This window comes from Bubalus bubalis, chromosome 14 (assembly GCF_019923935.1).
Source record: "Bubalus bubalis isolate 160015118507 breed Murrah chromosome 14, NDDB_SH_1, whole genome shotgun sequence".
Lineage (NCBI taxonomy): Eukaryota > Metazoa > Chordata > Mammalia > Artiodactyla > Bovidae > Bubalus > Bubalus bubalis.
In genome coordinates, this window is record NC_059170.1 from 30,482,589 (window position 1) to 30,496,195 (window position 13,607).

The 13,607-nt window shown below is 49.2% G+C and overlaps 1 protein-coding gene across 5 annotated transcripts in view; it reads left to right on the plus strand.

The window, feature by feature from the left end:
• Positions 1 to 13,607, plus strand: part of SIRPA (signal regulatory protein alpha) — a 43,684-nt gene that overhangs the window by 14,559 nt on the left and 15,518 nt on the right. For 3 of the 5 annotated variants that reach the window (XM_044927850.2, XM_044927849.2, XM_044927851.2), the window contains exons 3-5: positions 5,544 to 5,900; positions 11,576 to 11,920; positions 12,482 to 12,811. In XM_044927850.2, coding sequence (XP_044783785.2) covers positions 5,544 to 5,900; positions 11,576 to 11,920; positions 12,482 to 12,811 — 1,032 coding nt within the window. The remainder of the gene's footprint in view (positions 1 to 5,543; positions 5,901 to 11,575; positions 11,921 to 12,481; positions 12,812 to 13,607) is intronic. The other 2 variants (XM_006042043.4, XM_025263932.3) reach the window with 1 other exon arrangement.

Below are 13,607 nucleotides of genomic sequence, written 5' to 3' on the forward strand. Positions count from 1 at the left end.
GAACAGGAGATAGGGTCAAAGATGCCAGCAGGAGTCTCTTGTCTAAAGGGTTGGGGCTCATTCCAAATGTAAGCTTTGGAGTTATTTCTTTGAAGTCTATCTTATCCACTTGTGTGCGAGCTCCATGAGGCCAGGACAGCCGCTGCACAGCCCTGAGCTGAGGGCCCGGAGCACAGCAGATTCTCATCATTCATCGCTATCCACCCGTGTCCTGTGAGCTCCCTGCTCGGTATCCCCGTGGACACGGAGTTCCTCTCACAACAAATACACGGGGAAGTTCCACCCACTGTGATGACTTCCTCCAATAGATAACCTACATGTTTTATTCATTACTTAGTATTTTTCCAAAAGCAACAAGTTTGTTCACTGCAAAAAAAAAAAAAAAAAAAAAAAAAAGAGCCAGGAAGACTTCAATGTATTATTTACTATGAAATAGAAAACACGCCCATCCTGGTGCCCACTCACCACTCGTCCCGTTTCCCAGTCATAACTCACCTCAGTGTCATGATGGTTAGCACTCTAGGCCTTTTCCCAAGATGCTTTGATCAGCGAGTCTGCAGGTATTTATTGAGCATCTACCCTATGCCAGGCCCTATATTGGGAGCTAGGGAAAAAGCACCGAACAAAATAGACAATTCTTCGGAAGGTTCATTCAAATAACAAATATTCATACCCAGGTAACATACATATTACATGTATAGGTTTTTCTTATTACAGGTGGGATACTGTAAATATTCCTTTTTTAATCTTTTTTAATATAAATTAACTTATTTTAATTGGAATTGGAGGCTAATTACTTTACAATATTGTATTGGTTTTGCCATACATTGACATGTAAATATTCTTTAATAGCTATCCAGTTTAAAAAATCTGAAAATACCCAAAATAGAAGGAATAAAAAAGAAAAAGCCCATTAGATTCATGATCCAAAGAGAGTTGCGTTCTATAGCCTTGTGTAGTACCTTGCCGGAGAAGGCAATGGCACCCCACTCCAGTACTCGTGCCTGGAAAATCCCATGGACAGAGGAGCCTGGTGGGCTGCAGTCCATGGGGTCGCTACAAGTCAGACACAACTGAGCAACTTCACTTTCACTTCTCACTTTCATGCATTGGAGGAGGAAATGGCAACCCACTCCAGAATTCTTGCCTGGAGAATCCCAGGGACGGGGGAGCCTGGTGGGCTGCCATCTATGGGGTCGCGCAGAGTCGGACACGACTGAAGCGACTTAGCAGCAGCAGGAGCAGCTGCTCTGTGCGCAAGGGCTTTTGCAGGGTGCTTTACCAACATCAGTCCCACTCCCATAGATGAGGAAACCCAAACAGAACAAAACGATGACGACTGAATGTAACGTGTGGTAAGCTGGTACTGAGTACGTACTGCATGCCAGGCACAGCTTCAAGCTTGAAATGTGGGCTAACTTAGTCCCTGAAATACAGTCGTTGATGTCATCTCCACTTTACAGATGAGGAAACTGAACCACCGGGCTCAATAAATTGTCCAAGTAGGCTAGGCTGTGCCTGTGCGTGGAGAGGCTACAGTGCAGAACCACTATGCCCACCAGAGTTAAACATGCACTAATATGTGATTAAAAAAAAGGGGAAAAGCAGTAGTACCTTGCAGTTGTTTGTTTATATATAGTTTTAGTTTATTTTACAAAGTCACGATGATACTGAAAGCCGTTTTCCTGCTTCTCTATTGTACACATAATACAAACAGAAAACATAAAAGCAGAATCCCTTGGAAGTCTGCTACTCACGATTAGTCATGTTTGTCTTTAAATCAGATATACATTTTTTCAAAATTAGAAGTTTAAGATCACATGAAAAACATCACTTAGTAACTGACTCTGATCTTGTCATCTATTTCTGTGTCCATAATTATAATCCTTATATGTAGATGTGGACATCGTAAGTTCATCATCTTGGGATCAACAGTCTCCTTTTCTTGGAAATGACAATATTTGCAATTTTTTATTTTTTATAAGAACATCTGAATGAATGATGCAAAATATTTTCAAATATCCTTAGTAATATGAGTATGATTTTACATTGTTTTTATTCACTCATTTTTTACCAATGTCAAAATGCAGTTATCTTTGATGGTATTCTATGAGATTATTATTTTGTTTTTATACTTTTGCTTTCTCTAAATGCTTTGCAATGGACAGGTTTTATTCACTAACCACAATATCATTTAAAATTATGCCTTGCAAAAATGTCCAGATTACCAGTTTCACAGTTACTGTTTTGTGATGGCTGCTTGTAATTCCATCTAGAGAACAGGCCACAGTTCCCTTAACCATCCCTGTCACTGAGCACTTGAGTTTTTCCCCAACTTTCACAAGACCGTTCCATGGGGACCCCACTCCGTATCTGGGGTTGCGTCCTTGTGGAGCAGCCCAGCAAAGGCTGGGGAACAGCCGCCACGCCTGGGCGCCTCCCACCACACTGTTTTCCTGAAAGGATGGCCCACCTTCCAGTCCCACTAGCACTGTGGGAGGACGCCTGCCCAGCCGCCCTCCTCTCCCCGAGACAGTGCAGGCTGCTGAACCATTGCCAGGAGGGCAGGAGAGAGTGGGAAATGGGTTTGACAGTGATGCCAGCGTGATGACCCCAGGCCCAGAACCGCGGGAGTGGTTTTTAAGAAGCCCAGTTCCCAGAACAGAACCTGCAGAGAAAAAGAAAAGCAAGCAAATGAGGGAAAGACTCTGCTGGGAAAAAACACACAGAGATTAAAATAATATTTGGCACTTACGTCGCACTTTTAAAATTCTTCAAACGCTTTATAAACACTGGCTAATTAATTAAACCTCCTAAATCTGGCTGCAGTTGGTGGAGAGAGCTTGAGAAGAGCTAAAAAAAAAAGTGGGGGGGACAGCCCTCCACAATGCCAGATTTTGTTGTCGCCTCCCTGGGTGTGACTGCAGGCCTCCGGGTGCAGCACAAGAATAACCCTGCCCCAGCCGTGCTCCTGGCTCCGCACCCCATGTCCTGCTCATGGTCTCTCGCCAGCTGCTGGCTCACAGCCCCGTGCAGTGGTATTGATGAGGGTAATAATAACCACCACTAATTACGTGCGTCTATGGTCCAGGCCCAGTCCCAGGCTCCAGGCTCGGTGTCTTCCAGACTTGCCTCTAGCAGCCCCTTAAACAGATGAGGAAAGAGGCTCAGAGAGAGGATTTGCCCAGGAGCAAGTGAAATCCCTCCTTCCTTCATTTTTGTGTTCATTCAGTGTGTGTTTATCAAGGGCCCAGCGTGTGCCAGCCAGTGTCCTAGGCAGGGGGTCAGAAACACTTCCTTGTGGATCCTGTTTCCTGCTTGGGGAGAAATGTCAATCCACAGAAAGTCAAGTATAATGTACCTTTGATAATTATGGGAACAGAAACTAAAGTTTAATCAGCATGTGTGCTGCAGGCACTTATATCCAACCATTTCCTCATGACTGTCCCAGGGGGTGGGTGTCAGGAGTGGGTGATGGAGTCCCACAAGGGCAGGTGCTGAGCTGGCTGGGTGGGGACTGCACTCTCACCCAGGCCTGCTGGCCCCAGCATCTGTGCATACTCCAAGCTGCGTTTCTAGTGTTGTCTCTGGTGTGGATGTGGACCCATTGGGCACGTTCCTAGATGGATGCTGTTGGCGGCTGCTAATGAGGCCTGGAATGTCTCAGGGTGCATGCCTGCCTCCATGGGCCTCCTCCCTGTGTCTCCCACACACCTGGCCACCCGCTTCACCCCCAGCCCCTGCCCTCTGTGGATTCTGGTTTCTTCCCTGCACCATGAGGGTTGGGCTGCCCTCAGGCTGCCACTCTGCATCTCTGATCACCAGCCATGAGAACTGGGCAATCCCTGGCATGGAAGTCAGAGCTGGGACCATGGGCAGAGGGATGAGAAGCCTGTCCTGTGGTCCAGGCTTGCCCGCAGTGAAGGCAGACAGGAGTCTGTGGCCGGACAGATTCACAAGGTCACTGTCCTGCTCAACTAGAGGTGAGGGCCTGCTTAGGGCATCAACTACAACCCTGTCTGATGTACAAAGCAAGGTGGCCTAGGTCAGGACAACACAGGATCACATCGGGTCAGTGGAGAAACCAGGCAGAGGCCATTTGGCCCATCTGCACATCTGCCAGTTTGACATCACTACATGTCTCTGTCTTTTCTCTCTTTTTTCTCCCCATGTATCTGTCTCTCACTCCATCTCTGCTCCTCCGTCCGCCGATGTCTGTGTGTGTGTGTGTTTCTCCAGGGTCTTCATGATCTGCCCTTTCTCCCCACCCCCACCTTGTTTAGAATCAGGGCCCCGGCTGCACCTCAGTCTGAGCAGCCACAGCACCTCCTAGCATCTATACCCGGCCTGTCCATCTTCCTTCTGTGTCCCCCTTCCCCCAACCTCCTCTACTGGGAATCCCTGATCATGTACCCCAGTCCTCTTCAATCTGGGGCTCAGGCCCCCCGCACTACTGACCTCCTGGACTCCTTCCACCTGACCATCCCAGGAGCCCTTGAGGCCTGACCTGGATTCAGCCCCTGTGTGTCCCAGCATCCAGCCTGGGCCTGGCCTGCAGGGGGCCGGTGGAGGGCCCCCGTCATTGAGGGCCGGTGGAAGTGAAGTTCATTTAGTCACTGTGCCCAGCTTGGTGCTCAGGGGCTTCTGTGTGTCATCTCACTCTCTTTCCAGAACACACAGAAGGCTGTGGGTGTTCTACCCTTTCTGTGGATAACATAACTGAGACTGAAGCAATGGATAAGCTCAGGTCATGGGTGAATAAAAAGTGAGCCAGGTCTCAAACCAGTTCAGTTGGCTCCAGACACTAGACCCTTCTTTTTGACCCTGTTCTGGCCTAGGCATATTGTTTGTTCCTACCAGAGATCCATGGAGACAGGGCCATAGTAACTGACAGACGAGACCAAGGCCCAGAGGGCAGTAACTCACTCCACGCAGTGCCTGGCAGCATCCAGCACACTCGCAGGCCCCCCTGTAGGATCTTCATGGTTGCCTGAGTGATGGCCAGGGTCACTCAGCAGGACTGAGCCACGACTCACACCCAAGTCCTTGCACCCAAGTACTTCACTAGACCATGGCCTACATGGGACCCAACTGCCGAGTATAGTCTCTGCCCAGGGCCTGCTTGCTGAGCCAGACCTGAAACAGAATAGAGCCCCTCACACACACCGTGTTGCCACCCGCTTCTGAGCCTTTGTCCAGGCAGTTCCTTCTCTCAGGAGCACTTGTGCCCCTTTCTTGATTCCTGGTAAATTCAGACTTGAATTCAGAGCCCAGTTCAGACATGACTTCCATAGATGGCTCAGGTACTCAAACTTACTATCTGCCACATTTTTAGCCTCTCTGTGCTTCAGCTTCCTCCTTTGTAATAGGGTCTCAAGTTACAGGTTCGTTGGGAGGGTCACATGTGATATATGTGCAGTGGACTGAGTTCAAGGCCAGCTCATGGTATGCTCAGTCACTGAAAGCTGCCGTTGATAAACACTTGAGAAAACCTACAGGATCACATGAGGATGAATAAATAACTGCTTTGTGTCTTCCTCCAGGAGCAGCAGGTGAGGGGGAGCTGCAGGTGATTCAGCCTGAGAGGTCAGTGTCAGTTGCAGCAGGAGAGACGGCCACTCTGAACTGCACCGTGACCTCCCTGAGCCCCGTGGGGCCCATCAAGTGGTTCAGGGGAACTGGGCCAGGTCGGGCGTTCATCTACAGTCAAAAAGAAGCCCCCTTACCCAGAGTAACAATTGTTGCAGATGCCACAAAGAGAAACAACATGGACTTTTCCATCCGCATCAGTAACATCACCCCAGCAGACACTGGTGTCTACCACTGTGTGAAGTTCCGGAAAGGAGAACATGGCGATGTGGAGTTTAAGTCTGGACCAGGCACTCATCTCACTGTGAGCGGTGAGTATGGCCTGGGTCTCCTTTGTCCGCTGGTCTGTGATAACATGTCAACAGGAATGCTTTTCATTCTGTGAGCAAAAAAAAGAAAAAAAAAAAAAGGCAGTCAGATGCAGCACTGTGTGCTTTCACATGATCTGGACATGTTCTGATTTCACTCCCTTCTACAGGTCAGAGAAGTTGAGGTCTATGGGGGTCATGCTACTTACTCCTCGTCCAGCTTATCCCATCCAGCTCTTTGGTTCCAGGGATGAGGGAACTGAAAGTCTGAGTTACTTTACCTGTCACAGGTCAGATCCTACCACCAGCCTGCGGAGAGTACTCCCTTCAATGTGGCTGAGTATTCCATTTGCTCAGCACTTATTGAGCACCTCCTGTGTGCCAGGCCCTGCCCTGGATGCTGTGGAGGCAGCAGTGGACAAAGCAGGCGAGGGCTCCTCTCCCGTGAAGCTTATGTCCGCTTCCTCCCAAAGAGGAGAAATCCATCCAGCGCAGGGAGGGGAGATGTGTTTATATCTTCTTCAGAAACTACACACTGAGAAGAAATTTTTGGGCAGACATTCAGTGTTTACTCTGATGGTCCTGCTTGGAGGAGATGCCCAGAGGTTGGGTGTTTCCTGGGGATCTGTTGAGAAAACCCTTCACTGAAGGCTCCCAGCAGAGCTGGGTCATCTCAGAAAATGTCCCCACGTGGGTGACTTAGGGGCAGCCCCATTGAGGTAGCAAAGGTGCTCATTTAGGGTTTTCTGCCAGAGGCCCAGGATCCTCTTTCTAACTCCTGAATCCTGGACTGTCAGCACAGGAAAGACCTTTAGACACCATCCTCCAAACCCCCCATGTACACATGGGGGCCTGAGGCCAAGAGGTGACAGGGACCCAGACCACAGTCACATGGTCAATAAGGGGATCCTTCCAGAACCCAGTCCGATTCCAGGCCAGTCCCCTTCCTGCAGCAACATTGAAACTGGTTTCATAGAAGAGCCTGGTACAAGGAGGGAGCAAAATAAAAGCCCCTTAATTTGAACCATTGAACAGGGCGCCTTTTCATAGGTTTCTCAAAGGTTCATAATGCCCCTTACATGCAGGCCCTGAGACCCAAGGTGATTGGGAACCTCTTCCTACTTTTATTTTAACCGTAAATCCTTCATTCCAAATCATCCCCTGGAGCTGCCCAGTATTTCAACAGCTGCAAAGCACTTGGCATATGGAGACAGCATCTACCAGTCTTTGTTAACAAATAAGCAAGTTGTTTCCAAACTTAGGCCATTAAAACAGAACTACAGTGGATGACCTTATCTATACATCACTCTACTCCGGTGGGAGACGCCCACTGTAAGTGGCATTGCTAGTTCAGGCAGTATGTGGATTTAAATTTGGGTAGAAATTGCCCCAAATTTCTCTCTTAGATGTGGTAACAGTTGAATCTCCCTACAACCCCTGGACATAGAAAAGGAAGGTGGCTTTTTCCTGATTTTGCAGATACTACTTAATTTCCCAGATGATGGGCTCCTTGCCCACCAATCACAGCCAGGAAGTGGCCCCCCCACCACTCGGATCTGCCGCCTCCCAGGAGGCTGCTCCGCCTCTTCCCCAGGCCGCCTGCCCAGATGATTCCCTGGGTGAGAACACAGGGAGGGGCGGGGAGCAGCCTGTTAGATGCAGAATCTTCCTCATGGCTTTTACTCCTTATAACCAGTGTCTGAGGGAGGGGTTCACCTGTTGTCCTTTTATAGATGAGGACACCGAGGCTCAAGGAGGGGACATGGCTGGTGAGCAAGTAGGAGAGCCAAGATTGAACCCAAAGCAGTCTGACTAACAGCCCTGTTCTCTGCATACCTCACCATGCTTATCAAAGTGGGGAGAAAATTCCAGCCTTGTCCTCTTAAAATCCTGTATTGTTCTATTCCGTATGAAGTATAAAAAAAGAGTCCTGTGTGAGAGGCAGGACTACCTTTATAACCAATTCAGACAAATACTACAATATGTCATGATTTTCCTAAAAAACACACTTAAAAGCATCAGGAGTCATTTCTGCCCATTGGTGTGATGTTGCCCCTTTACCAGGGCCCTGTGGAGCAGGTCCGGGAAGGGTGGTGTGGACAGAGCCCAGAGGGGCCACTGCGACCCCAGCAGCGCCAGGCACGCCCACTCCTGGTTCTGTGGACTGAGGATGAGGAGGGGGAGGTGTCCCCTAGAGGGTGGTGGGGCCCCGTGTGAGCGAGAGTTCCTGCTCTAGACTCAGGCGTCGGGAGCCCACGTCTTCCCTTGTTGTTCCAGGGTCCCCAGGGCTGGGCCCTGAGAGGCTACTCCTCCCTGTAGTCACTTGAATTCAAGAATCTGAGGGAAAAGGCGGGGTGGTCAGGGTGGGGGCTCCTGAAGGTGGGCACTTGCTCTGCTGATGGACCTGAAAGCTTGGACTTGACAGGAAACACCAGGACACAGTCAGGGGGTGAGAGGAGACAGACCCTTCATTTCTCTCAGCCTCAGTTTCCTCATCTGCATGATGGTGGTCATCATGTCTTTCAGGAGAGTTGGAAGGATTTGAGGAGCTCTGTCTAAATCACCAGCACAGAATAGGGACTCCTAACTAAAGGTGTTATTTCCAGGCTGAGACCCAATTCCCTGTGCTGGACTCCCGTTTCCTCACCTATGCTACCGCTGCTGCTAAGTCTCTTCAGTCGTGTCCGACTCTGTGCAACCCCATAGACGGCAGCCCACCAGGCTCCTCCGTCCATGGGACTTTCCAGGCAAGAGTACTGGAGTGGGGTGCCATTGCCTTCTCCATTCCTCACCTATGGAAAGAAGATAATCACACAGCCTTTGCAGGGTGTTCCAGGAGTACAGTGGCCTGGTGACAGGACAGCCCCTCGGGAAGGGATGGTGCTGGCTTCTCAGGCTCTGTGGTCTTGGGCACATCTCAGTTCCCCCTGCTCCTCAGTTTACGCATCTGTGAAATGGTGGGAATCACACCATTGCAAGGCTCTGTGATGACTGGAGAGGGTCCAGAAAGCCCTGGATAGGGTGGGTTAGGGTGTTCCTGAGTTTAGTGCACAGTGGTCGAGCCCCCTGCCTGGGCCCCCACCCCAGTTCTGCCCCGTTCTGGCTCTGCGACCTCTGATGAGTCCCTCTCCACCTTGGGGCTCAGTGTCCTTGTCCCCTGGTGACAGCCCCAGCCTCACAGCAGCTGCAGGGACTGAATGAGGACACACGTCAAGAGCTTAGAGCAGAGCCGAGCACGTGGGACAGGTTCCATCAATGTGAGCTCTGATGTCCCAGAGCCAAAGGACCTTGAAAGAGTCACTTTCCCTCCAGGACTAAGTGTAATGGGTTGGGATGGAACTAGGTGACTTTCAACCTCAACTGCTCATTGGAATCACCTGGGAGGTGGTGACAAGCTCCAAGGACCCTGGGTCCACCCTAGAAATTCTAATTTAAGTGCGCAGATGTGGCCTGGGCAGCTGAGTGTCTTAACTCCGGCAGAGGATGCTGGTGCCTAGCCAGGGCAGAGAAGCCCTGAGCTACGTGTTCTCTGAGGTCACAGAGGGAGAGCTGTAGTTTTTCCCTGAAAAAGGTAGGTTCCCCTTGGTGCCTGGGTTGTAAGGACAGATCTTTGGGGTGTTCAGAATAGCCTGTGATGGCGACAGCTCTTAGGAGGCCCAAGAAAGTCAGCCGAAGTGGGTTGGCAGGGACACCCCTCACTTCCAGCAGAACTCACCTAGGCCGAGAGGGGCTTCCTGCCCACTCAGACCACCTGTTCAGACCTGGGCTTCATCGCGAGGGAAACCTTCCCCTCTTTAAATATGTGTGTGTCTAAACAGGTGCTGGAATCCCCAACAACACTCCATGCTCAGCCCAGAGCCCTCCTGCCTCAACAACCACAGTGACACTGATGAAATCTGCCCTCTGTCCTTTCAAAATGCTTCCAGCTCTGAAAAGAGCTGATCTGTAGGAAAACACCTGTGAAGCCTTGTGTGTTTTGAAAGCCAGTTTCCCCAACTTTTTTCCTGAGGGGGTAGTTTTGAAAAGAGGGAAAGGATCTAACTTGGTGGCTTTCTACTCCTTTATTCATGCGAGTCTTTCATGGCAACTGCAGGGAACAAGGTTTGAGACTTTTCTTGTCTTTTCCACAACACTTTTGTTTTGCCTTCTTACTGCCTAGAGAATAAATACCTCGGAATGACCTAGGTATGACCTGGTATGACCTGGTCAGACCTAGGAATGACCAGATATGATAACAATCTTGGGTATTATTGTTTAAGCACCTACTATATGCCAGGCTCTCTGTTTTATATACACCCTTCACTCATCTTACCAGGTGGTGCTTTATCTGCTTTGTCTAGAGTCACTGAGGCTTAAGAGTAAAGATCAGAGATGCTAAAATCAATCAGTCCCACGTGCAGTGAGATGAACTCTGATACTTACTCTCTGGATGTTCTTGGCCTCATACCGTAATGCATCTTCCTGGGCCTCATCCTGTAAATGGGGCCACACTCAGCCCTCCCTCTCAGAGTTGGCGGAGGGATTAAAGAGCTGAGGTTCCTAGAGGGATCAGCCCAGTGTCAGGCTCCCAAGAAACTTTTGATAAGTGGTAACTAATCACAGCATCTGCTCCCTTTACATTCAGGATGCTGATGATTCTATGACTTGACTTACTCAAGTAACACCTCTTTACCATGTCCTCAAAATGTTTGATGAGTTTTAAGAAGCAAGTTAAATATTTACAAGCGTAGATATTTATATAGTTGCTATCTGCCAACGTTTACAGGAGGTGTTAGGCAGTAATGGACAATTTGGAGATGCCCCACAGGACCTTTCTAAAGGGAGAAACTGCCCTCACTTTTGACTTGCTGATTTGTGTATATTTTCAGGACACAAAAAGTGCTTCCGCTGCTTCATAAGCCTGTTTCTGTGTGTCTTCTGATTTAATAACAATTAAGAAATTAACCACCGTTGGTTTCTCAGCACTTGGCGATCTTTGTTTCAACCCAAAACTGATCTAGGAGAAGAACCCAGATTCAGAAAAGTATCTGTTTGCTCCCTTTCTTTCAAATTTAAGGATTGGTACACATTAGTCTTACTGGAATATTTGTGGAAAGAGTGAAAACTATGGAGTAAATTCATAGGTACCTGAAGGGGCAGCTCTGGATATAAGTATAGTCTGGGTTAAAGAGAAATCTGTGTTTACTTAGTTTGGTGAAGCATATTGTGTTTTACTCATGGCAAAAATGCTTCCACTGACTATTTAACTCTCCCACTGGAGCCCCAGGAGGAATAATGCCTGCTGTCCCACTTCATAGATGAGGAGCTAGGAAGTACCTCGGTCACACCTTCGTTGGATGGCCAGCCTGGTTAAGCTTCCTTGTGGTCCCACTGTGCCCTTGCTTCCCTTACATTCACTTCTATAAATGCTTTCTCTGAACTTAAGTTTTCCAGGAGAGCCCAGGTAGGAATAGCAAATAGGAAGAATGTCTGAGACCAATCAGCACTTTTTGTTCCTGTGCCCAGACTGGTGGGAAATCACCTTGCAGAGGAAAGAAGGTGGACTTTGCACTCAGACCTGGAATTCCATACTCCTGACTCAGCAGAACTATTTGAAGAATTAAAATAATAATATATGTGATAGTTCCTAACTATGTTACATATTTTTCATTAGTGATGATAATCACAATGGTTTTCAGTGTTTATAAATGTTCCTTTCGTAGCCAAGCCCTCTCCTCCCGTGGTATCCGGCCCTGCAGTGAGGGCTACACCTGAGCAGACAGTGAACTTCACCTGCACATCCCACGGCTTCTCCCCCAGAAACATCTCCCTGAAATGGTTCAAAGATGGCAATGAGCTGTCAGCCTCCCAGACCAGCGTGGACCCAGAGGAAGACAACGTTTCCTACAGCATCAACAGCACAACTAAAGTGCTGATGACCACAGGAGATGTTCACTCCCAGGTCATCTGCCAGGTGGCCCACGTCACCCTGCAGGGGGGCCCTCCTCTCCGTGGGACTGCCAACTTGTCTGAGACCATCCGAGGTAGATGCCCCTCATGTCATCCCAAGCCCATACCTGCCCCCAAGGCCCCAACCTGCTCCTTCCCCCTGATTTTTGTTCCAGGGCTTGAATTGCCTGGAATCTGCTTCCTGACAATCCTGCCCAGTCACCAGGCTCCTAGCTGGTCACTTATTACCGTTTTCATGGCAGCTGCCAGGTGGATGCCTGTCATATGCCAAGCACTGTGCTGATAGTTTACCAATAGCTTCTTCAACTGCTGAGCACCTACTGTAAGTCAGGCCCCTGTGTGTTTAGTGACTTCATTTATCTTGCTGCAGTTATTATATTTCAGCTGCATACCAGGGCTGTGCTTATAGATTGCACACATGGTTAACCTAACAGGAGCCCAGCCTTTGAGCACCTGCTGTGTGCCCTGCACTGTGCGTAGTGACTTCATTCATATGCAGAGACAGCCTCAGTGCTTGAGCACCTATTGCATGCCTGGCTCTGGGTGACTCCCGGGCTGTGCTGAGCTGTTATCCATCTCCTCCCCTATGACATGTCTGTTCCATAAGGTCAGAACTTCTTCCTGTGCTGTTTCAGTTCCACCCACCCTGGAGATTACCAGATACCCCCCAGCTGGGAACCAGGTGAACATCACCTGTCAGGTGAACAAGTTCTACCCCCCGGACCTACAGCTGACCTGGCTGGAGAACGGAAACATGTCCCGAACAGAAGCAGCCTCAATCCGCGTAGAGAACAAGGATGGGACCTTTAACCAGACGAGCTGGCTCCTGGTGAACTCCTCTGCCCACAGGGAGGCTGTGGTGTTCGCCTGCCAGGTGGAGCATGACGGGCAGCCGGCGGTCTCCAAAAACTATACCCTGGAGGTCTCTGCTCCCCAGAAGGACCAGGACACAGGTCAAACCCCTGGTGAGGTCACCACTGCAACTGACCCAGCTGTTGATCTTTTTTTTTTTTTAATATTAAAGGTAGTAATTCATACTTTTTATAGAACAATGTAGAAGTCAATAGATTAAAATAGAATTTTAAAGTGAATTCCCACCTCCAAGAGTGACCACTGGTAAGAGTGTGGCGTATTCTTTATAGATCTTTCGACATAAATATCCTTGAAAGAAAGAAAACAGGGAAGGAGAGGGATTGTCCTGCTCATGGTGTACTCTCTCGCTTTCTTCTACTAACAGTTTCTGTGTTCAGCATTCCCTGCCCGCTTACCTCCTCCACTTGCTCTTCGTGACCTGAGCCTACTCTCCCTGGCAGCCCCACTGGAATGGGGTCGGGGGCTTCAGGCTGTCTGTGGCTTATCTCAAGTGTGATCAGTGCTGCACTAACTGCCCTTGTACATATTCTGTTACATGCGCAGCTATTTCTATGGGACGATCCCCAGGGAATGTTGCTAGGCCCAAGTGCATGCCCATTGAAGATGATGGCGATGCTGCCACCCTCCTGGGAGAATGAAAGGTGTCAGGGTGTCATTGTCTCAGCCCCTGTCCAACTGGTTGTCGGCGTATCTCCCTTTCTTCAGAATGACAGTGCCTGGTTGGCATTTTGGTGCCACTGTGGAATGTTCCATCACCTGTACCCTTGTACATAGCAAACCCTTTGAATGGATTAGAATAGAGGCTATTTCCTTCCTTCGTGCATCCTGAAAGGGACAGCTCTAAAGAAGCCTTAGGGTCTGTCAAGTTGCCCTTTGATGCCACCATGA